This window comes from Alosa pseudoharengus, unplaced genomic scaffold (assembly GCF_046254945.1).
Source record: "Alosa pseudoharengus isolate Yale_2024_CS ecotype anadromous, Long Island Sound unplaced genomic scaffold, YU_APseudo_1.1 YU_APseudo_1.1_scf_2, whole genome shotgun sequence".
Taxonomy (NCBI): domain Eukaryota; kingdom Metazoa; phylum Chordata; class Actinopteri; order Clupeiformes; family Clupeidae; genus Alosa; species Alosa pseudoharengus.
The window spans coordinates 4,694,952-4,720,311 of NW_027468663.1; the positions used below are offsets into that span (position 1 = coordinate 4,694,952).

General features: G+C 40.8%; 2 protein-coding genes across 3 annotated transcripts in view; one reads left to right on the forward strand and one right to left on the reverse strand.

Moving 5' to 3' along the window:
* On the forward strand, nt 1-21,716 carry cdyl (chromodomain protein, Y-like). The gene is made up of 7 exons (XM_076293440.1): nt 1-283; nt 10,688-11,531; nt 11,676-11,941; nt 16,292-16,464; nt 16,626-16,836; nt 18,518-18,661; nt 19,381-21,716. The coding sequence occupies exons 1-7, from the start codon at nt 257-259 to the stop codon at nt 19,537-19,539; spliced, it is 1,824 nt and encodes a 607-aa protein (XP_076149555.1). The 5' UTR covers nt 1-256; the 3' UTR covers nt 19,540-21,716.
* rpp40 (ribonuclease P/MRP 40 subunit) overlaps nt 19,413-25,360 on the reverse strand; it is a 22,881-nt gene continuing 16,933 nt past the window's right edge. Inside the window, exons 6-9 of one of the 2 annotated variants that reach the window (XM_076293442.1) lie at nt 22,478-22,676; nt 22,256-22,390; nt 21,835-22,071; nt 19,413-19,512 (exon numbers count right to left, since the gene is read on the reverse strand). In XM_076293442.1, the coding sequence (XP_076149557.1) occupies nt 21,873-22,071; nt 22,256-22,390; nt 22,478-22,676 (533 nt within the window). In that variant the 3' untranslated portion in view covers nt 19,413-19,512; nt 21,835-21,872. Of the gene's footprint in view, nt 19,513-21,641; nt 22,072-22,255; nt 22,391-22,477; nt 22,677-25,360 lie in introns of those variants that run through there. The other variant, XM_076293441.1, reaches the window with a different exon arrangement.

Sequence of the window (25,360 nt, forward strand, 5' to 3'; positions counted from 1 at the left end):
ACTGAGTGCCTTCACCGAAAGTCTGACGTTAGTTGAGAGTCTGATGATTGTCCTTGTGTTATTAGTTGCGTAAACACTGAAAATAGAAAGGTAGTGTCAAATAATAAACCTCGTAAAGACAGATATCGCGTGGTTGAGTGTGAAGCCCATCTCCGTGATCGGGGAGGGAGGAGAGGCCAAAGGCAACTGCAACTGGAGAAAAAAAAGTGTCTTCAGTTCCTACCGGATTAGCTGAACGTCGACAAATTATCTGTTTATGATGGCCTCGGAAGAGCTCTACGAGGTATGGAAATTAAACACCTTAAAGTTGACCTGCAATTGGGCAACATCTAATTATTTTTTTGTGTTTTTGTGTAAACAGTTAGAACATTTGGTCCATTGGGGTCATCATGTGTGGTAGCTACTGACTCGCCTTAGTAACGTCGTTGAATATCGCTAACGTTAGCTAGCATGCTTGCTAAGAGAAAAGTAGAAGCTAGCAAGCTTGCTTACTTGCTTGCTGGGCATTTCCAACTTCGTGAACTGTTCCAAGCTAACGTTCCTTTTGTGTTTCCCCTCACTCTAGAATGCGGTAGTTAGCTTGATATCAAGCGTGTAGAGTTCGTGGCTATACTAGTTTGTATTCCACCGAAGTAGTTTCTGTGTGAAATAAATTGGTCACTTTGATGATGAAGCGAACAGAATGTGGTCGTCTCAAAAGTAGCTAGCTACCTTGTTGGCTATTAATCAGGCAAACCAGGGGATTGAGTGATGGCTAATAACAAAAAGGCCTTACTTTGGACCAGCTATCCTAGCTAAGTTGTCAAATATGCGGCTATTTGTATTTAGAAGGGTGAATTTCAACCTTGTGTTGTGGATTCTCTAAACATAAATTCTAGTACAGTTAGTGGACCACCTTGTGATGGAGATTGTTAGCTTAGATTGGTAACGTTAGCGTAACTTTCCCTTTGTTTCATGTTTTGATTAACCATGTAGCACTTCTAACGTTGTTCCAATTAACCAGTTATGTCTCGTGCTGTTAGAGCAATACATGTTGTGTTAGTATTCTTTCTGGATGTAAAGATAAGAACTACCATAATTTTGTAATGACTGAGTTGGTTGATTGGAGCCTGAAGTTAGAGTTACAGGTAAAATTGTTCCCACTTAACAATAATCCATTACTGTGTTGAGGAAAACGAAATTACATACGCCTTCCAACTACCAAACTCTAATAACACTGAGAAGAGAAAAATGCCAAATTTCTCTTTCTTTCTGTCTTTTTAGTCTTTTCACAGTTTGCAATACTTTCTCCCACCAATACTGATGTCCCCAAAATATCTTTCTGAAACTTGGAGGATGGATTTAGAATGTATAAGTGCACTACAGTGTTCTTGTCAGTAGTTGTTAGGGTATTATTGGTGTAGAATTGCCTAGAACCTAGAAGTGAGAAGAAACACAAACAACGTTATGTCTGAATTTGGGAGATTTGGGAAATGTAAAGTTTCCCTGCACCATACTCCTAGGCATCCAATGCATAATATACTTTTGTGAAAGTTCAAGACTATATATTTGTTTAGCTTCAAATGGGGTGATGCAGGTCTAAACTGAATACAGTTCAGAATTTGTATAGTATGGAGTATGGACATGTACATCTGCCGAACCTGTTGGAATGGAAATTCAATTTTTCCTTGTCTCTTTGCTCTCCATGGTGCTGGAATCATTTGAGTTAATGACTTATAGGACTTGTGTGTAGTTACCTAAGACAGAGACTGTTTTCAAGGCTGAGGTCAGCAATGGTTTGTCATGAATCAGCCTGATGCTGCCTGCCACCTACCTAGTTGTATTGTCATATTTAGATAAGTCAGGTAAGATGCAACATGTTTGTAAGGGTTTAAATCTATTGTTAAATGAAAGATATTGTTAAATGAAGGATATTTACCCCTTCCTTTCTCAGCCTGGCAAACCTAATATATGTCACCTGTTCCATAATTACTGTATCAGCTATTGCAGGGGCCAGCAACCTTTTCTCTTAAAAAGAAACCAGAAATACAAGTAAATCTGTCTGGGGCCGCAAAGATATCGGAAAATTTCAAATAAATCAGTTTAAACTTTATTAACCTCGGGTATATAGCATACTTGCCATACACTGTATTGTACAGTATAATATGTTTACTAACTCTTAATGTGTTGGAGTAGCTTGAAGCTTAATGACTATATGAAATTGTGAGAAATATTTTATAACTTCCATTTTTAGAGAAAGCCAGAGAGCCACTAGAGAGGAGCCAAAAGGCCGCATGTTGCCTACCCCTGAGTTAGTGGATAGATAGAAATCAGCCAGAGATTTTCCTATGGGGAGACAATCTTAGGTGTTTTCCCATTTACGAAAACGCAACAGCTAACTAGCTTAAGCTTGGGTCACACATGTATCCCTCGGAACCAAGCTAGTCAATTCTTCACTGATACCTAATCTTAGGTTAGCATAAAATATTCTCATTCACTTACGTGGAGAAAAAATGGTCCCTTCTCACAAACTATGATTTTTTTTATTTTAGGCCTTAAGTTGTGGAAGATTTTGTTTAATTCCATTAAAAACCGAGCTTTCAGTGCAAAAGTCCAAAAACCCAACTGCCGTTATGCTTTTTCACATCCTGTGGCAAATCTGATGTTCAGTTAAATATGGTAAAAACATTGATGAATGGTACAGTACTATTTTCATTTCATCATTTATCGTTATCAGTGTTTCCCACAGAATTTGAATGAATTTGTGGTGGGGTTCAGATTGTCTTGGTAGTGTATAGGTCTAATTGAGTGCCTGTCACTTTAAGACGTTTGTGAGGGAACCCTTGTAATTATTGTTTTAACACTGTTAAAAGGCTGCTGATGATTGGATGCAATTAATAACGTTTTCTATGTAGTTAGTTAAAATAAAGGTTCGTACTTCTCCTTGGGACAAGCACTTTTGAGTCTTGGAAAACACTTTTCCATTTACATCGGGATTTTGCAAATATTCAGTGTCAGAGTCAATAAAATGATCCCTGAGTAACGAAATTGACAAGCAGCTGTAAGTAAGCATGCTAAACTCGACATGCAAACAGTATTCTAACATTAGCTTTCAGATACTGCTTGATTGCATAACTTAACTTAGTTTAGTCTCCTCAATGTACTATGTTGTGATAAGACCTTAGCAGTTAACTTTAATGCAGCAGTTTTGAACAAATATCCGCAGCATTGTCACTGATGCTAAGCGGATTTAGTAGCAATTTAGCCCGTCATCTTCTATACAATGCTTCTATGTGGCAACAACAATCCTTCAACAATCATTAATGTTTTGTTAAATGCACAGAGGAGGGGCAGCGGGCTTGTTACGAGAGAGAGCGGGGCGGGGCAAGGAAAGGCTGCGTGCGTAAAAAGCGCAGCTCAATGAAATTATTTTATCTTATCTTTAATTTAAATAGTACAACATAGAAGATTAATGTGTGGTGGCCGGTTTTGATTTCATGGCGCCCCGCCACAGATTAGTTAACGTATGGGAACCACTGGTTATTGCACAAAACAGCATGGAATATTGTGATCTTGTTATCACACAAAATACCATGAAATACTGTAATATGGTTTGAAGTCTATCAACATCCCTAGTATAGAATATAAATAAACATGTAAAGGTGTGTCAAAAATCCACAGTACCACAATCCAAGCTCTATCCTCTAAATGTGTTCTGTTCTTTGGGCTTTTGATTGTTTGGTTCAAGACATAATACCCTAATTGCTGGGATGGCTGTAGCAAAAGGCTGATAAGCTCTGGCACATCCACAGTAGGATAATAAGTTCATATTAGTCACATTAGTTTATTTGGCAAGGCTCATGCTGCCTACTGATAGGGTAATGGACATGATTACTGACATTACAACAAAGGCCTATATTTCTATGTTTCTATTTCTGTCAGGAAACTTGCTGAATAAATGTCATGGTAGTAGGTTTTGTCTTGGGCTACATTTTTGTAAGCTGCTGCTGGCCCCAACCTAGTGGCGACAGCTGCATTTCTGCTAGCGCTAATATAGAACACAACAGAATAAAGACAGCATCATAAAGCTATGAGTCTGCTGAGCAAGACAACACTAGTTCAAGCAGATCTAGATAGCTGGAGCTGGGGAGAAGAATGGGAGAAATTTCCTTGTGCAGGCGCTGCATGAAGTCTACCCAACAGTACTAAATTTAAACAAGAGGCATAACATAGGAAGCTAATTGGCTGGCTCATAGACGGAGATTAATCAGACATAGGTAACTGTTGTAGGCCTGAAATTATCATCAGATTTGAAATTGAATATATGCTGACGTAATTTCATAAGTGCTTGTCATTGGTTCATCCATGAAAAAGAGGAATCAATCTGAAATGTGTATACATTAGCCTACACATTGGTACATCATTCTAAAATATTCCTAATCGTGGGGGAGCTGTGGTGTGAGAAGTAGCGTTCCAACCATGTACTGACCCAACATGTGCACACAAACCAAGGCATGAATATAATCCACCCCAGTTTCTCCCACTCATTTGCTTCTGAAACTTGTCTTTATATTTTAACAGAAATGGTCAAATATTAACTTAAAGGTTGTATTAGCGATTTCAGCCCCAAAAAAGGCCCAAACATAAATGATCACATTCATCTAATCTTTCCTAACGATCCGCTAGCTGCCTGCCCCATAAGCAGGCCGTCAAAACAATGCATCTCTGTAAGCAGCCTGGGCTCCGAGATCTGTACACAATAACAATTGCTACCAACAAGTGTTGGCAACCACTCAAAGGCAAAATAAAGTGTTCCAACCAATAACCGACGAGATGCGCGCTTAGGAGAGTTTCAGTTGCACAGGAGGGAGGGTGAGGGAGTAGCGAGCTAGCTCTCTGTTTTGTTTGAACATCAACAGAAGTGACGTTACCCCGCCATCGCTGATACAACCTTTAATCAGCATTGAATGATTTGTTAAGCAGTACAGATTACAATCTACAATACATTAAAACCTAAATTATGGTAAGACTAAAAAATCCACCATCCATGTGTCTAATATTGGAAAATTCAGTCGCCTCAACACTTACAAGACATGTCAGCCTAGGTCATTCTGTGTCAAATCAGACAGAATCCAGAAAGATGGTTGCCACACCATCTCAGATTTTGCCCAAAGTTTGTCTTCATAACGTTTAGGTCTCAAAACTTAGCTAACACCTGTAAAGTATTTTTGCTCAATTCCAGTGTTTCATATTTTTTCACCGTTGATTTAAATTTTTTTTTTTTTTTTTTTTTTTTTTTAAATTAGTAATTACACTTTTAAAAATGCGTCATAGACCCCTACAATGTTTGTACACATCCCGAGCCTAGGTTGGGTGCGTGTGCAGCTTGGGGTCAGAAAAATGGCGCTGCTAATAGACCGGCATGTTGAGCTGTCAATGTATGCACTGTCATTGTCCCCCCAGGACCACAAACCGTACCTTAATAAATTAGTCTTCGCCAATGCCGATTGTCTGCCTAAACCTGAGCTGATAACAGAATGGGTAGACGAAGTTAGCAAGTGGCCAGAGATCCATTGGCACGCCATATACGGCTATCTGGTTGACAAGTTCAGATACACGTGAAAAAGTATTCCAAATAGGGAATTTTGTTGATGTTTCTTTGACGTTTCAGTCAATTCACACACACACACACACACAATTCAACGGGATGGAAAGCTTTCTGACCTTGATATGAACCATGAAGAATTGGAAGCGAAATTTCTTTAATGTTCTCAGTATGACCATTAAACATTTCAATTGATTTGACAAGGCCCTTGATTCCCCAAGAGGGAAGCTCTTGACCGAGCCTTTGTTCCCCACCCAAGGGTAGGGCTGGGACGGTATGGATGTTTTCTTACCACGGTCGGTAAGCAAGAAATTACCGCGGTTTGGATTATGGAATGGATTTGGAAATGGATTATTAATTTTGTGCCGCCATCAGCCATCATAGCCAATTAAACTTTAGGCAGCTGCAGCAACTCCAAAGACCACTGGACCAAATGCTTCAGACATGAAAGAAATAAGCAGTTTATCAACAAGGCTATCATGATTTAAGAACTGTTACAGTCATGACGCTTATGCTAATGTTACAACGGTAGGCTACCGCAGAGCCTGTCTACGGAGAGCCTGGCCACTCCGTATTAAGTCCCATTGTACCGAATTTTGGTTGCAGTTCCACCAGAGTTCCACTGGGGGCGATCGCCATGAGTGCAGAATGAATGGGAGTCAATGGAGCTAGATGGCTAAATTTGTCTCTTTCACCTGATTGTGGTTGACAAATCTCAGATTTGATTGTAGTTTGTATAACTTCAACATGGGTTATAGGCAGGGTAGGAATTTCATGGCGGCCACGACGGCCATGGCCGTCGCTGCCCCTTGCGTTGGCCGTGAGGCCCCTTTGAAAATCAGAGGTTTACAGGCCACGGTGGCCTTGGTGCCCCCTTCTTTCAATATTCTGCTTTGCGTCCTACTAATAGCGATTTTTATTTAGCCTGTGGCCTGTCAAAATAATCTTAGCATTCACAGTGCAAATTAATTTAGTCTTTTTACGCAGTGGAGAAAGTGACAGTGCAAGAAAGAAAGTGCGTCCAAATTCACCATTCACTCTTCTCAGTTGAACTACTGGCGAAGTAGCCTATTCATCACACAGACATCACAAGTATCACATGAACGAGTTTTTTCTCAGCTTTTAAATGATGTTAGCCGATAATTGCTGTGTTGAACGGTTCGCGAGAAAAGTAAATAATATAATTAAATTTAATCATTCTACTGAAGGTTTTGCGTCCCATGATCTCCCTACCCATTCATCTCGGTGGAATACTTCACGAACCCTTCTTTTAACACGTGACAAACCATATATCAGAATAAACAGCAGACCTTACCGAACACAAAGCTGTAAAGCAGTCCCATGTACAGTTAGCCGTTCCAGAGTAATCCAGTTTTGAATTTGCAGTACATTTCGACATGCATGGGTGTCTCCAAATTTGGGCTTTAAGTTTTCAATGTGTTTAAATTTTTCCACATGATTTCATAACGGGCCAAATACAAAATAAATGTTACAAATATCGCCATATTACCAATTAGCTATTGGTAAATCAGAGGACAGCTGACTAAGAGTTTGTGAAAGTAGCCTTAATGATCACAAAATGCTAAGCATGCATCTAGGCTATTTGAGTTTCTTAAAGCTGAGCTGTGCTTAAATTGTTCAATACATGATTTCATAACAGGCCAAATATAAAATAAATGTTATAGCCTAGATATCTGTAAATATTAGATGATCAGATGATTTACAGTTCTATGTAATATGTCATGTTTCATGTTTTTGTAATGTTTCATACAGTGATGCAGGTCTACTGCAGTGAATAGGCTAAATACAACTTTGATCATTTTTATAGCCTACTACTGTATAGTTAACTTTGGCCTTGGTGCCCTGACATGTGGCCTTTGTGCCCCCCACCAAATATGCCCAACTGAAGGCCAAGTGGCCTTGCCCCCAGAATGGTGAAATTCCAAGCCTGGTTATAGGTCAAAAGTTGAACGAACGAGTACTTATGTCCTTTTGATTTCTTACAGGTTGGGTCGTTGTTGCCCATAACACGCTAGCATTGTGCTAATGAATGACATGATTGACACGTTTGAAAGGCTTTTTAGAACAATTAAGTGACTTTAAAAAATATAATATATGTATATGTAAGTGTATTTTCTTTGCCTCCCCTTTCGAGTACAATATTCAAATTACTTGAAAAAAAATTATATCCCGAGAAAAGTGGATTTTGAGGGGTACAGCTCCATAGACCTCCATGCATTCTGCACTCGTGGACGAGCACCCTCATGTGGAACCACAGAAGGAACTGCAACCAGTTCAGAAACCGGAAGTTTTCCGAGAGTGGCAGTTCTCCCCTTATTAGACATTCTCTGGCTACCGCACCTGGCTGCGTCAGGTTGTAACAAAGGTAGGTCCGAGGCTAGCCTCGACCTACATGTCGCTGTTCAGTTAAATTCTTAACAAATAGAACATATTTTGTAATTCTTTCATGAACTAAACATGTATGACTCCTTTCTGGCCAAATTTCACAGCTTTCACGTTTAACAGCTTTATGTAAATCGAGTTTGAACAGAGAGAATAGAAAAGTGTTACGATTGTGCCAGTTCTCCTCTACTCTCGCATAGTAAACAAATGTAATGTTGGAACATCGCGCTCCCCAACACAAACGCGAAAGGTCGGATTTGCTTCATTTTTTTGATGATACGTTTTGAAGTTTTGTTGTTAAAACGGAGGGTTAGCCTACTTAACGTAACTGTGGTTCTCTGAGTATCAATGTCATAAGATGGTTCATCACATTACACATCATGACATTACATAGGCCTACAGTACGTGTACACATGTGCAGGCCAATTAATAGTGGGATTCAACTTCATGTAGCCTAGGCTAGCCACCTGCAGACGTCTAAGCTGACATAACTCTGAGATTCTGCTACGTTTTCAAAGCGGAATTGTGCATATGTCATGGTTGAAAACGTCGAAGTCGAATCACCCAAATGTTTCACAGATTTTTTTTTTTTTTTTTTTGCGGTGATGACGGTGACAAGCTCAGACCCGCGGTAGGAGTCACGTGACCGCGGTATCGCAGCCCTACTGACGGGCCTGCATGGCCTGCCAGAAGTTGCTGATGGATCCAGCTATGATAAAGGTCTCGAGATCAGCTGCTGACTTGACCGTGGCTCACCCTAAAACTGACGATGCCGCATCAAGAGCATTTTGGCACAAAGTGGAGGAGCCACCTGAAACATACAGTACATCTCCGGTGACCCTCTTCATTGTATTCCCAGGTGGGAATACAGTGTCCGCTTGCTTCATCAAGGCTCTTTGAATAGAAATTTTGGCTATGCTTTTTCCACTTTAAGTGAGCAATGAACTCTTCCATCTGTAGCTTTTCAATGAGATCTTCAATCTGTCAAAGTGTCGTCATCTCCACTTCTGATAGCAATGTGTCAGAGCCGGGACCAGTAGCAGTTCCAACAGGCTTCATCTTCCCCCTTGCAAGATTGGTCATTATAACACTGCAAAAACAACCAAATCGAATAGATGCAGAAGACTAGAACCTGAAATGCACATTTTGTGTTTTTTATATTCCCTCTATCTTCTGGTTGAATTCTAACAAAGACAATGAGTAATCAACAAATATGGTCATCATAACATTGCTAAAACAAAAAAATCTATTGGGTGCCTAAAGCTTTTGCACAGTACTGTATGATATTTATCTATGGTACGACATTGCCACTTTGGCATAATATATTGGCACACTAAATTCCTACATTTCCCAAGAGCTACATATATTTTCATGTTCTTACAAGCTACCGCACATATGACTGAAAAACAGAACCTGTTTCTAAATCTAGAGCCTTATAGAAAATCAGTGAGCATGCTGTTAAACATTTAGTAATTCATTCACACTGAGAGCACGATTGTTTTCCAACCTAAAAAAAAATCTGACTAGTATGACCAATGCTATTCAAGATATAAATGCCAAATAATGCATTAAGCTGTAAAACTGAAATATCATGGGCTAAAAATATGAAGACTTAAAATTTGAACAGAAATGTTTTACAGGCCTTAGTTTTGGACAAATTTAAGATATAGACAAGGTTTGAACAAAATCTGAGATGGTGCAGGAACAACCTTATCTGGTTTGATATGGAATGACCCATGATGGAACGTACTGGCATTTCATGCTGAGATATGTGGTGCAAATACGAACCATTTATATCTGATTGGACAAGAGGCATTCCATGACTGAGCTTATCCCAGGACACCCCTCCCTCACGGTCTCTTCACCACTAGTTATCACTCTGCATTTTCCATTGTATTGTCCAACACTACATTACATTCATTCAAAGCAATAATTACACTAGAACTGTAACTGCAATAGAGCACTTAAGATTGTAGGGGTTGATAAAGGATAGGCTACACCCACGTCTATGAATACCTGCGGCACTTGACCGAATCACTGCTGTGGGTATATCTTTTACCAACCCCACTCTGACTCGTGCCATATTGCTTGATTATATATCTGATTAATTATTGGAAGTAAGCCCTTAAAAAGATTATTTTCCTTCACTCAATAATGTTTTAAAGAAAAATAATACCTGAGCTGATGAAGTTTGTTTGTTTTGAAGAAAGCCACAGATTGCTGTGAGTCGCCCAAGGAAAGGAATCCAAGGAAAAACAATGGCGTATAGTGTCTAATCTAATCTTCATTTAGTAGTCAGTTGTCAGACATGGTCTATATCTATTTAAATCCATGCTTTTTTTTCTGATAATGTAGCACAGATCTTGAGATCACTAGGTTATAAATCCAGTTGTCCACTTTTTTTTTGTGTGCGAGTTCAAACATTCATCAGCAAGTTTTAAATAATTTTTGTCACATTTTTCTGAAATGCCACATCTGAAACTAATCAAGACAAATCTTGTTTTGTTTCATGGTTCATGATTATTAAAAGCATGACTCAGAATACAACAAAAGTGGTTCAAAAGGCATTTAAGGTGGATTTCTGGATTAGATTAATGAATGAATGATTTTGACAAAATGGAACAATACCAGCCAATTGAGTTAAGAAAACACCTACACTCTGCCAGAAGACTTATCCACCTTGCAACTCCCTCTCTGCAGGTCGAGAAGATAGTAGACAAGCGGAAGAACAAGAAGGGCAAGATGGAGTACCTGGTCCGCTGGCGAGGCTATGGCTACGAGGGGGACACATGGGAGCCAGAGACGCACCTGGCTAACTGCATGGAGTTCATCCACGAGTTCAACCGGCAGATGAGCGAGAGGCAGCGGGACGGCTCTCTCATCCGGTCCACACGCAGCTCGCCCCACATCAGCTTCAAACATTCGTCCTCCGGTGGCAGCAACAACGCACGCAAGCAGATCTCACGACCTCCTCCCCACAGCCCCAGCGTCAGCCAGCCTCTGGTAAAGACTGTTAGCTCGCCCACTTCTTCAGTGCTAACCATTAGCCCCACAAAGCAGCATCAGCAGCAACAGCACTTGCCCGATTTGAAGGACTCATTTGGCATGCAGCAGTACCAACAACGACCACAACAACAACAACAACAGCAGCAGCAGATGTCAAACCAAAAGTATAGACGATCAGGCGCTGTCACCGATGGTGTTGCCAGCTCAGGTTTGACTGTATCGCCAGCTGTTAATACTGTACGCCGGAGCATGGACCTCGCCAAGTCCGGCATCAAAATCCTTGTGCCTAAAAGTCCCATGAACAGTCGGACTGACTCGGAGGAGTCACCCAGCGAGGCCGCCCAGGGCCTCGAGCAGGGCGGGCAGGAGCCGGACTCGGTGCCTCCTGAGGTGGCGCTGCTGGAGAAGCCAGTGGGCATCCTGCTGGGGCCTGGGGAGGAGAGGGCGCGCATGGGCACACGGCCTCGCACACAGACCACTCTAGCCTCTCCACAACTCCCCATCACGCCTGCAGCTATGCGCATTCTCAACGGAAAAGGTAAAGTGGTTTGCATGTGTGGTGGTAAAGAAAGTGTGCATTGAAAGCTGTAAACAGTAACTACAACCAAAAAGTATTAGGAATAGAAATATTGCTCCAATAAATTGGTCTTTAAATAGTCCTTGCTTACTTGTTTTCTCAAAGGTACTTCCACCTTCACGGAGACGTCGGCAGCTAACGGGACAGCTAGCTTGCAGACTGCGGTTACTGGAGTAACTAGTGCCTCTGGAGTAAGTGGGAAGCGGCGCTTTGAAGAGCGCACAGCTGCCTTTGACAAACGTTTACGGTTCAGCGTGCGTCAGACAGAGAGTGCCTACCGGTATCGGGACATCGTGGTGAAGAAACAGGATGGCTTTACACACATTCTGTTCTCTACAAAATCTTCAGAGAACAACTCCCTGAACCCAGATGTGAGTGTACATTTTGCTACTACTGCTATTGCTAGTGGTGACCATTCCTCACTAAAGTGAGTTGAATGATAATGATTGAATTACATGGCTTAATGTTCTTATTGGCCAAGTGCTGGAAAATAACACATTTGTAGTGAAAGTAATTGTGGTGAATAATTACTTAATATTAATCTTAGACTGGCAAACTTCAGGAAAACTCAGGAATCAGGTTTATTCTGTTACAAGCAGAATAGGGTGTACAAAAAAAGAGAGGGTACAAAAAAGAGTGTAGAGAGGGTACAAAAAAATGGTCTATGGTCTATGCATGGCCTCTGTTGGATCAACCTCTCTATCTTCTCTTCAGTTCTCCATCGTTCTTCTGACATACAATGCAAGTTAGTCACTTTTGTATGGGTTAAACCAGTGGTTCTCAAACTTTTTCTTTCATTCTCCACTTTGATCAAGGGGGCATTCTCGAGCCCCACCTGTCCCTCATGGCTCTAAGAAAGTGGTAGGTCAAGCTTAAACTTGTCAAATTTATTGAAATAATGACGAATAAATAATTCAATGAATAATTCTAAATATATCCTCTTCAACAGAGTTAAAATCAGCTGGTGCTGGAGATATAATAATAAATAAATACATAACACACATATTTCTGTTTTCCAGCAACATATTAGGAAGCATAGGCCATTTTACAGCATTGTACAATAAATTCAATGAAATACCAACATGCTGCAATAAATGGATCCATAATCCAGTCATACTGAGCTCTGCTGGTTGGGAAATATTTTTGAAATAAACTTTGCAGGGATGTGATGTAGGCCTACTGTTTAATACATGGGATCACAAGAGTGGCTCCCAATCAGACGTTTCAGCGATTTCGCTCAGAAATCTCAAAGGCATAATACTGTCGCGATCGAGGCGCCTGTCCCATACTCAAGTTTTTTTGGTGAATGCAGTAGTCTTATTTGCTAGGTGAGGTAGGTGCTTGTCTTTGCCTTGTAACTGGACATTTAACTCAAATGTATCGCTAAGATATATCAAATATATCGCTAAGATAGGCCAGCTTCGTCAAGAAATGTTCATTAGTGAACGTGCTTGCAGATTCAAACATGCGCGACAGCACTTTACCTCGAGAAAGCCACCTTGCCTTGCTGTGAAACAGTACAGCCTTTTGGTCAGCTACCATCTCTTCGCAAAGTGCGGAGAATAGATGCAATTTTAAGGGCCGGGTTTTGATGAAATTCACCACTCTCACGACAACGTTCAAAATGTCATGTCGGTTGGGACTAACTAAGCTGCCTTGACACGAGCGCTAACCCTGTGAATAACACAGTGTGTCCATTGCGCATCGGGTGCTACCTGGGCCCAGGCTACAGTAAAAAAAAAAAAAAGAAAACCTCCTGTTTTTCACGTCAGTTCGCGCCCCACCTGGCATGTCTGGGTCGCGACCCACAGTTTTAGAAACGCTGGGTTAAACAAAGAAAGAATTGGCGCCAAAACAATCCTACATGTTTGGTTCTCCAGATGGCATCAGACACACCTACTCACACCTACTTCACACCTATCTGAATAGCATGAGGAGAGATATCTTATATCAGAAATATCACTTATAGAATGTTCCAAACATTCTCACAATCAAATCATTACAATCCTTGTACTGAGACTATTACAATGATACCAAACATGAATATATTTACATTTCATGACGTATGAATACATTATAGCAAGGCAACATCCTTTGTCTTGTGGATCTGATAGCCCTTGGAACCAGTACATTAGCATTTCATTGGGGGAGGGGAGGGTGCCTTTGTTTAATGCCAAGAGGGGCCACATGGCTAACTAAAAGTAGTTTTGAAACTCTAAAATAATTGCTATCAATTGTTGATCGTGTATGCCACATAATTATGTGAAATCAGTTACATTTAGAGAAACTGGGGTAATTCACATTTTAAAGAATCTTTTTTTATCTTTATCCAGCACCCTACCAGTGGATTAGCCCATGGTGCTAACACTCATTTGGTAGTCTCACAGATCGCAGCTGGTTCATTGTAAACAGTATGGAATGTTTAAGTTAACCTGCTGTTGTCTCTTCACAAAATTAAGCAAAGCTCCTCTTCCAGCATAAGGCAGCGTTCACATTGACAAACTTTGTTTACCGCCGGGTGCTCAAAGTTGTTTCTCTATGGAACGATGCAGCTTGACCATTGTGATGCCCCTCGCATTTATATGAGCAAGACGCAAGCAGAAAAAAAATGCAAGGCTCCTAAAATCACAAGGTGCTACAAGTTTAAAAAATAGCCCAACTTTTGAGGATGGGTAGTTGCTAAACTATCTTGTTAGCTAAGTTAGAGAGCTAGTTATTTAGTTAGGAATTACCAGTGTTGGGAATGTTACTTTAAAAAAGTAATTAGTTATAGTTACTCACTACTTGTTCCAAAAAGTAACTGAGTGAGTAACTGAATTACTCTATGATAAGAGTAACTTGTTACCAGGGAAAGTAACTATTTGCGTTACTGTTACAAAAAAAAAGTTGCTATATATATGTCAAAGAATTTGGATTTTTTGAGCAGTTTTGAGCAGCCAGTTGAAATGAGTAGAACAGACAGGTGTTTGTAGGCTACATAACTTTCGATATTTATTAGATAGATAGATAGATACTGTATTGATCCCCAAGGGGAAATTCAAGATATTGCACATCGACAGACCTACGATTGACTTCAGCCTGTGTCATAGGTTTTTGTTGTGAGGCAGAAAGATCTAGCTTTTGCTGCTTGGAGGACTTTGCTCCGAGTCCTTCTTTGCTAGTGGATGGCGAGCTATCATCTGTGGTAGAGGTAGGCCTATCGGTGTTTTTGGCTACTAGCTTTAGATGCGTGTGTGAGATGCTTCATTAAATTAGAGTTGCTTACAACGGATGTCGACAAAGTCTTCGCTCCTGATTACACAGTTTATTCAATCAATGCATAGTAACGCACCACATTTAACGTCCAGTAACATTAACGCCGTTGTAACGACGGGAAAAAAGTTAGATTACCCTGTTAGCGAAAAAATAACGTTGTTACCTAACGTCGTTCTTTTAAACGGCGTTATTCCAAACACTGGGAATTACACATCACAGCAACTAACTACATGTACTTATTTTCCACCTTGCGTTTTTTTACACTTTCTACACTATGTTGGAATATTCACATTTTGAAGTTGAAAAAAATGGTGTGTGTATATATGCAGGTGTGTGTATATGTGAACATGAGGCACATCTCTAGAATTCCAAAAGGTGAGAGTTAGAACAATGTGATGTGAAACTTGGTTTTATGTGTATTGTTGCTATGGTAGGTTACACTTAGCTAGACAGGTAGCTAAGCAGCGAGCCATTGTTGTAAACAAGACATTGAAAGATATGTTTAACTTTGAGCTCATTTGTCATATACATGTGCATAAATAAGAACAGGATAGAGCAGTGGTCACCTTTCTTTGCTTCTTCTATTGCAGACAAACCTGTTTCCCCTTAGCAACTCCCATATACTTTAAATGTAGTGGCTCATATCTGGAATTCATATGATACATGGAAACCAGGGCCATACAGCTCTGAGAGAAACAAATGGTCCCATTTCATTTGTGGATCAGGACACAGGCACAGTGTCAGTATAAATGGAGGCAACAATAGCTGCTTTCAGATCTAGGTGTAAGTCCGCATGTTCTGCGGATGTCAAGTGGTTGGGCCTGAAAACAGCTAATGACAAAAGTACATTTGTCCCGTTAAAATCAGCAAGGTTGTCCTATCTAACAGCAACTACCACAGCACAATGCGTTAACAACGTTCCATTGGAACATTGATAAAATGGCTGCATTGTGGATAGCCATGTGCACTGTGCCAATAGTCACTTGCTGTTAACACATGTTGACTCGGCGCTCAAGTTCTGTTGCCATGTGTTACTCTTCTTTTTTTTAATCTTTGTTCTATTTGGGGATGCATACAGTACCGCTGAAAGACGGCGCTCTCGCTTCATGCCCGTTTACTGTTCACTTCCCCTTTTCTTGTAAACATCATTTTTAATCGTGGCAGGAACTTGAACCTGCTTTGTTTCGGATACATCTTCTGGGTATTCAGAGCTTGTGTGATTTGTTAAAACTACTTGGCCGATTAAAGTGCTTGCGTGACAAACATGCTTCATGCTACATCAAAAATGCATGACTGGATGTTTCAGATTGAAACATAAGATTGAAATGTAAGCTGATCTGATATGAGATGGTAGGTATGAAGTTGGTCAGTCTTGTTTGCCTTGTGTTCATACTCTGTGTGTGTGTGTGTGTGTGTGTGTGTGTGTGTGTGTGTGTGTGTGTGTGTGTATGTGTGTGTGTGTTCAGGTGATGAAGGAAGTACAAAGTGCCATGGCCACTGCAGCCGCTGATGACAGTAAGCTGGTGCTGCTTAGCGCTGTGGGAAGTGTTTTCTGCTGCGGCCTGGACTTCCTGTATTTCATACGCCGCCTCACTGACGATAGGAAGAAGGAGAGCATAAAAATGGCTGAAACAATTAGGTATGTCCTTCAAACCTAAAAGACATTTTTTTTTTCTGCAGGGTAGATTTTTCAATATCATAAATGTTTGTTTTTTGTTTGATTTCTTAATGTCTTGCATGAATGTGTTCTTCAGATAAAATGTTGGTAAAAGCCATATTCCATGTGTCTCGTTTCCCCAGGACATTTGTGAACACATTTATCCAGTTTAAGAAGCCCATTGTAGTTGCTGTGAATGGGCCTGCCATAGGGCTTGGTGCCTCGATATTGCCCTTGTGTGATGTCATCTGGGCCAATGAAAAGGCCTGGTTCCAAACGCCCTATGCCACCATTGGCCAGACGCCTGATGCCTGCTCATCTATCACCTTCCCTCGCATCATGGGTGTCGCCTCGGTCAGTTGGCATTTTGAAACGTCTATACAAAATGTGGTTATTACATTGTAATAACAATCCTTTCACACATCCCTGAGATCTTTCTTGTTTTCTGTGTGTGTTGTAGTTTGCTAGCTTGTAGCAGTAGGAAATTTGTATAGTTCTGTTTAGTTTTGTTTTTATCCATTCAGCGCAGTTCTGATGTCATGTGTCCATTGTCAGTGATATTGCATTTTTGAAAAAATAATTTCTTCAGTTCAGTCAGTGCGTTACCTTGCTTGCCACCATCTTGTGTGGAGACAGTCCGTACAAGTCGTTTACCGCATGTGCACAAGCTACTGTCAATGGATACAAAAGGAGAGTTCGGTAATCGACTTGTAGAGACTTTTTCCTCACAACATGACCTGAAGAAGAGCAAGGTGATGCACTGACTGCAGAAGCAGTCTTTTTTTAAACACCCTTTCTTTAAAAATACTTCAGTTTGTCTGCGGAGACCCTCTCCATAGATGTGATTTTTTGAGCCTAATTAATGGCTTTAAATTTGCACAAAATATCTCAAGTGTCTTAGGGCTGTATTTTGGGCACCAGCGCATGGCGTAAAGTTCGTTTTCCACCCGTGCAAAGTTTAATTCGGTATTTTGCACGTTTATTTTTTAAACATTGCGCCCAGGGGTGTGGCAATTAACAACCTAGGGAGGGGCCTGGCGCGTTGTCTAAAAATCGCTATCGTACACCACCTAAACCTGGTGAGAAGTCAATGGTGAGTTGTTCATATGCTATTTTAAGAGCGCATGTCAAGTCATATTAGCAGGTGCACGCACCATCCTTCTGTCATTCATGAACGCACACCAGCGCACGTCCATGCAAAGCATTACAAATTGCACGATTACAATGGGAAACATAATTAGAATAAAGATATTACGAAATACTGTACATCTCATGATGAGTAGTTATTCACCATCATTTGCAAATTGGTAATGACGGTTAAAAGTGATTAGGGGAGAGGCGAGAGACACGTATGGAGCACAGCTGAAGACGCACTGTCACGAGATATAAGCAACTCCTTTGCAGGATAAATGTTGTTTTATTCAGTCATTTGAGCAATAGGGTAAGTGTTGCTTTTTTCAGCCTATGTTTTCGATGGTAACCCATTGTCAGTCAATAGTGAAAGTAACTGCATATAACTGTCTTGTCGTTGACTGACTCCTTGGTGAAGTTAGTTTCACTTTGCCAATGAGTTCAAATAATAGACGAGTGCAAATGCGTGAAGGCTATGCTAGGTTTTAGTAAAGCATGGTTTAAGAATGACTATTCCATACGGTCTCGCAAGCAGCCTCCTTCAAATGCGCCGTTGAATGGCAAAATACCGATGCATTTAATTGACATATCGCGCGTTGCGCCGTTAAAGGGAATGACGGATGTCATTCTCATTGGTTTAAAATGATTTTACGCCCCAAACACACCCATATGACTGATTAAAAAACCTAGGAACACCTTGTTGCGCCATGCGCTCCACGTTTGATAACAAAACCCCTCCCAATGTGAACTGGACATCCTACTAAATTTGAATAGACTTTTGACGAGTGACGATGCACTTTAGAATGTCATGATAGGGCCCTTAATGTTTAAATGTCCTATTTACTTAACCTCCTTCGTATGTGTTTCCTCACTGGTTCCTCCTCTCCTCTCGCCCCTGCTGTAGGCCAATGAGATGCTGCTGAGTGGGAGGAAGCTGACCGCTCAAGAGGCTTGCGCCAAGGGCCTCGTGTCACAAGTACTATGGCCAGGCACTTTCATGCAGGAGGTCATGGTGCGCATTAGGGAGCTAGTCTCTTGTAATTCCATTGTAAGTCATCCCTTATTTCATTTGAGAGTTTTTTTTGTTTCTGTTTTATTTGTGTGTACGGCATGGCATTCTATCACGCATACAGCACATTTCCACACATTCACATCGTCTCCCTGTTTCTGTTGGTCTTTGGTTCTAGGGCCTCATTAAAGAACATTTACGTGTGTTCTCCTGAATGCTCCAAGAACACTCCCAAGAAATAATTTAACTACGTTTCTCTGCTATGTTGTAGCAATGAATGTGTGCTATTCATGTGATTGTCTTACGTAAAAAAAAGGACAATAAGCTGTTGTAAGACATTTGGTTGAATCTTACACCATCAACCATTTTTATATATGTCATATTAATGTGAAATGTTAAATCTGGACTTGTCTTGTATCCAAAGATTTCCACTTGTACAGACCACTTCATGTACACTTTTAGCTGACCCAGCACCAGTAATGCTGGTAGCAATGCAACAAACACACAGTGCTTAAACAGAGGAGTTATTGTAGGTGTGCTACAAGTTGAGTTGAGCATTGTTGATTTACAAACACAAAACTGTTAAAGCACACCAGGAACTATATTGAGAATTATCTGTACTGCTTCACAGTGCATCCATATCCATAAACCATTTTGTCCTTCTTTCCTTTTTTCCTTTCCCCCTCTTTCTTTTTGACCCTTTTGCTTTTGTTACTCCTGGTCTTTTCCGTGCTCCTGCTGTTGTGGTGGTACTGTAGGTTCTGCGGGAGTCCAAAGCACTGGTGCGGAACTCCAACCGGACCACCTTGGAGCAGGCCAACGAGCGGGAGTGCGAGGCGCTAAAGCGGATCTGGGGCTCGGCCCAGGGCATGGACTCCATATTAAAATACCTGCAGAATAAAACAGATGAATTCTAAACTGGGCAAAGAAGAGGAACAGACAGACTTTCTGCAGCTTCAAGCCCTCTTCTGACTAAGAAGTCCATCCTCAAAAGTGCCTAGAGGGAACGATTTTTCTTTTTTTTTTTTTACGGGACACAATCCTCTAATCTCCAGTATGAGTTTGATCGTCATGCATCTGAAGAAAAAGATGAACTTGTTTGAATCCGCCCCTGGTGGTTAACAATTTCTGACTCTGTGCATGGAAAAGATTTTTGTAAGGCTGTAGTGATCTCCCAGGTTGTTTGGTGTACATGCTTATTTGGGCCTATCTATGCTTGGAGTTGGTGGTCAGTCAAGGTAACGTTTTACTTCAACCAACCACATAGAATATACTCAGTGTGCACAGCTTAGGCATTTGTGGGACATGGTGAAATGGGGAGGTTGCCTAGGCTATTGATTGAGTTGAGAACAACACAGTGGGTGTGTAAGGGGTAAAGTAGACATACAACAGAAGGCTTTCCACTATGGGACTTTAACAGAGGTTTCATGTTGGCCTTGAGGTAGTCACAGGGAATACCTTACCTCAGAGCTGTACACACATTACTTTTTTACTGACTGGTTCTCCTAAGATCACGGAGGGGCCTGAAGCACCATATAAGATGGGCTCACACTTCACAGATAAGGTATTATGTAATTGTACCTTGTAGACCTTGCTGTTTGTCTTATTTGTGTAGTAATACAGTGGAATTGCCAAAGCTAAAGTCGCCACTGACAAATGCTTTGGGTTATTTTTATCACCAAAAATGTTTGAGGTTACTATCAATGCTATTGCCTAAGTTAAGTGTAGTCATTTTTTATTTAATGCTAAGTTAAAGAAATATGAAGTGAGTCTGTCAGGAAAAGTGACTGCATTTTTGAGTGTGCGTGTCTATATGTGTGGAGGGCCTGTGGAGATCCAAAGTGTTGCCTTGTACATCCCCGTTCGTGAAGGCCCATCCTGATGTGAACTTGATCAAATTTGCACTTTGACTCAAAACGGAATTTGGGTTGTCTTTTCCTCTGTGGTTAGAGGGAGGAGTATGTCAAAGCACAGCAGTTGTGTTGGTCCTTAGTACCACAAGTGGACACACAAATTAAAAAAAATCAACAAAACATAATCCATAACCTTCCATCTTCCTTGGTGAAACCTCCAATGCTTCCTTGCTGACTTGGCACTGTGCACTGCTACCCAGCTGTTGGTGGTGTCTAAAGTGCTGGTCAAACGTGTGTTTTTTTTTGTTAATTATGCTTCTTTGTAAATATTGTATTGCCATTGTGTTTTGTTAATACAACCTCCTCCATGTCACAGGCCATTTTCCCCATTATCCTCACAGGCTAGAGTAATCAACGGCTGGAATAAATACCCACTTAGCTAACTTCACCCTGAAATCTTTTATGGAAAAAAAAACTACTGTTTTCTTGTAGTGATGAAATAATTATTATTTATGCAGTGCTAAGTATTTAAATATTTAAAACTGATTGAACATATAGATCTGTCTGTATTATTAAAAAGTTGAAAAAATAATTATCTACCACCCTAAGTTTGATTTATGTACTTTTACACTTAACTTTAGGGTAAATCTTTTATATATTTGTCTTTTTATTTAACATCCTGATGTGGTTCCCACAATGTAAATGGCACGTTCATCTCATTTGGAAGACCATGGTTACTCTAAATTGGATAATTTCATCAAATTCATGTCAGTGTCATGTCGAATCTATGGGTTTTTAAGGGTGATAAAAATGAAGCATCCCATCATTCTAACTAGACAATTGAAATTATGGTCCATTTCCAACTGTGAGGCCCAAACAACTTGTATAACTGGACGTAAGGGTATGTGTTCCACAAATCGATCTGATTAAAACTTACCTTGCAGACCTTCAACTGATTTTCTCCTTAAAATGAAAGAGATTAAAATGGACCTCTACAGATGTATGTGTGAAGTCCTAAACCGTTTCCCTCCAGAGTGGAGAACTGTATATAATGTGGATTGCCTTTAGTATAAAATACTGGTACAGTATTTTTTCTGTCTGGATCTTTTCCATGTAGTTGAACTTGTATACAAATGGAATATATACATGTATACATACTTACACTGTACAATCTGTAAAGATTTTTTTAATAGATTCATAAAATATATACAACTGTCAAAATAAACTTATTTCACATATCATGCTTACTATGTTTTCTTTGTGTAACAAAACTTACTGAAATCACAAGCTGAAAACATTACCACAGACTTGGAAACATGGAAAATCTAATGATGAAGTAAATGTTGGTTCCAGATTTACCAAATGTCTTGGAAAATGTCCACTTTCTCTCATTGGTTCTAGGGTGGGCAGCCATCATGTGAGCTTGTGGCCATGTGCAACCAGTAGTCCTGGTTCCTGAAGCAAACAAAGTTGTAGAAGTTCTCCCCACCCTTCAGGAACCCGTGTTCTGTGGTTCCCCAAGAGACTGGGCTGTCCATAAAGCCATGCACAGTCATGGAAAGCCAGGAGGTGAACTTGGGCTCATCAAAATAACGCCTGGAATAAAAAAAGGGAGTTATGAATTAGACTCAAGCACTGCTGGGTACCCATACTTTTCTAGAGATCTTTTTCTAGCACATTATCGGTGATTGGACCCTACAACAAATTGCTTCAGACTGCATCAAATAATCCTTCACTACCACATGATCAACAACGAATTAGGAGCAAATGAAAGTCTGACCTGAGCTCTAGAAGCAGTGAGTATATGTTCTCAGGAATCAGGAACCCAGTAATGGAGCACAGTAACCCTTGATTCATGATGTTCTGTGGCTCAGGACAGACATACGTTGAAAGAAAACTGGATGCCTCATTGTCACTGCAATAAAAGTTACAGAAAACCAGTGAGAAACCAGGCATGCCAAATACTGATGATACCTAGCAGTGAGAAACGATCAACACTTGCCAACTGATGTCCATACTGACTGCCCCCAGCCACTCCAGGAAGTGATGTGGGTCACATGACTTCTCTCCAATCAGGTCAGAGGAGAGGAGAGAGGGGCAGGGTGTCTCCTTCAGTGTACGGGTCTGCAGCGCAGGCCTGCACTCCTCAAAGCTGTACTGGGAGAGGAGAGTCCGCAAGGCCCCACCATCCCCATCAGCGGCTGACCGCAATAAGCAATGGTTTAAGAAATGAAACCCAAGGTAAGGTTAGTGAGCAAGTTTACCTTACTGTGTGGATACACACAGCAGTACATCACACCTGATTTTTTTGGTTTCTATAATATAACCGGTTTGAGTAGGAGTTATGTGTTCAAATTATTGTCTGGGGAGGGGTTGAGGTCCACCAGGACAAAATGTTGCAAGGCGTTTGATTCATCATAAACAATGGTGCAGAGAACACTTGTTCACTTGTGAACAGTTGTTCATGCAAGCACAGCTGTTTGCCTCCTTTTCAAAATGTCCAAGCCTGATAAAAGCGTATGTAAATATGATTAATTTTGTTCTCATTCTTATCTTTCATCTGTAAATGACTTTACATGGATACACTGCACACTGTGTGGATTTTGTATACATGTGGTCGCTGATAGGATTGCACCTTTGACACACCTACCAATCACAGAAAACATACCTCAAACCTTGTTGAACATGTAGAAATCTGGGGTATTTCTGTATGTATTCTGATGTGTTCATCTGTGTTACTTTTGTGTTACTGTGTGTAGTATACAACAGGGAGAGGTTCATATTATTGTACATAACTGTGCCTTAGGCCTGTGTACCAGCAGGAAGGTCATACAGGCCGATGTTTAGGAACATCTGAGGAACATCAGTGATAACATGGGCCGAGGGAGACAGCATGTCTGCCTATTCGGGCTAGTATCTCCATCTGGCCAGGGCCGGGTTTTGTACAGTGGTTGGTACCTTCCACGTTGGCATGATTTACGTTGATATGATTTTAGTATAACAGGCTTTGTCTCAGGTTTGGACTTCGAGACGGATCGAGGAAGCGACTCGGGGAGCATCTTATGCCAAGACGCTCAGCAGCAGCCCGCTTCTACTAACTACCACACCTGTTAGACTCTGTGCAGTTTTACTGTTTGAGACTTAGCCTGTGCTCGGTTAGTGAGTGATGTACCATCTACAATAAATTCTTTTGATCACCGATCCTGATCCAGCCGTCAAGCTTTATTGACCATCTTCAATACAGACATCAAAACTAAAACACAACGCAAAACGATCGTGAATCCAACATTTGGTTTCCGTGACCCGAACGCAAGAGGAGGGGGAAGACGAGAACATCCATTCGGCGAGGTCAGATTGAGTCTTCGGGTTCAAACAGACTTCGGGTTCAAACAGACTTCGAGGGCAGATTTTGAAACTTCACATCTGTTAGAAGAGTCTATTTTGGGCCCCAGGCTGACGTGACCAACCCCAGCTGGAAGCCTACCAAGAGGGAGGACGCTGTGTGCGTGTGCACCCGCCGCAGTGAAGAAACTCTGACCAGGTGAAAGCAGAGAGTTTTTTCTCCTCTGTGCGTGAAAAGAACCAAGAGTAAAGTTAAAAAATAGACATAATTTAGGGAGTAAATTAGAATTTTTTTGATTTAAAGCTGCACATTAATGAGAGTATTGAAGTTTGTGTCATTAAGTGTTTTGACAAGTAACATACCTATATACCTATATCAATGATTGATGAGCTCTAGATGTCATTGGATATAAGAAGTTTTCTGATAAAAAGTAAACGGTTAAAGTGTACACATATTTTGGGTAATTGGAATAGATTCGTGAACGAATTAAAAGAAGTAATCGATTAACTACGGACAAGCTTGGGGGATTAAAGCTTTTCTTTTTCTGTACTGCCATTACATGCTAAGCTGTGTGGGTTTTGTGATAAATGCTGTGCGGGTGCCGAAGAGAAAATAGAAGGAGTTACTGTTGCTACAGTCATTGTTGCTGAAGTGAACTGTGTGGTTGTTTCTCAAGGTCTTTGTTTAGTTTAATGGCCTAGGACTAAACTTAGCGTTACAGTGATACAGAGAGGAGACGAAATCACCAGAGGGGGGTGTTTTGGTTGTGCAGTAATTGAAAAGTGGGATAGGGTTTCCAACCTATGTTTTTGTTGACTTGGTCAACTGTGAATTTAACGAGAGATTGTTAAAGGTGTGAGTGAGACATTAATTGTTGTCGTTGTCCAGCCGGTTTTTGGGAGAAAGGAAATAGTCTGAGTTAAGTGGAACTGACACTGGTGAAATTTATTGTTGTGGCTTCATGCTGTGAGTAAAATAATTCACCAAGTGCCAGTTTACTGAACGAGAGAGATAAAGAGAGAGTGTTTTCTTTTCCCTGGCGGGAGCAGCGAGCGTGTGTGTGTGAGTGTGTGTGGAAAAAAAGGAGAAGGACAGAGAGAGAGAGAGGTTCTTTTTTTTCTTTGGCCAAAGCAGAATCGCAAAAGTTGGCACTAAAACATCACACACTACTGACAAATTTAAGTTAAAAGTTTAAATAAAGGATCACGTCACTGCACGAAACACATAGTACAATTTAATATTAATTGATATTAGCACAATCCAGATATGGGTCTTGGTAGGAAAACTAAGTTGCAGGCCTATGTGTCAGATTGGATGGCAGTGAAATTACAATTTGGCAAATTTGAGAAAAAATTACAAAGGACATTAGAGAAGTTGGAATTAGAGATCCGAGACAGGATTTGGAGAACAGAGACTGAAAGACGTGATTTGGAGGAGCAACTCATGGAAGCAGATGTGTTGCCAGAACAGAGTGAAATGAGGCGAAGAGGAGTGGTCTCAGAGGCCCACTCAATGGGGAGGAGCCAACTCCTCCCATACACC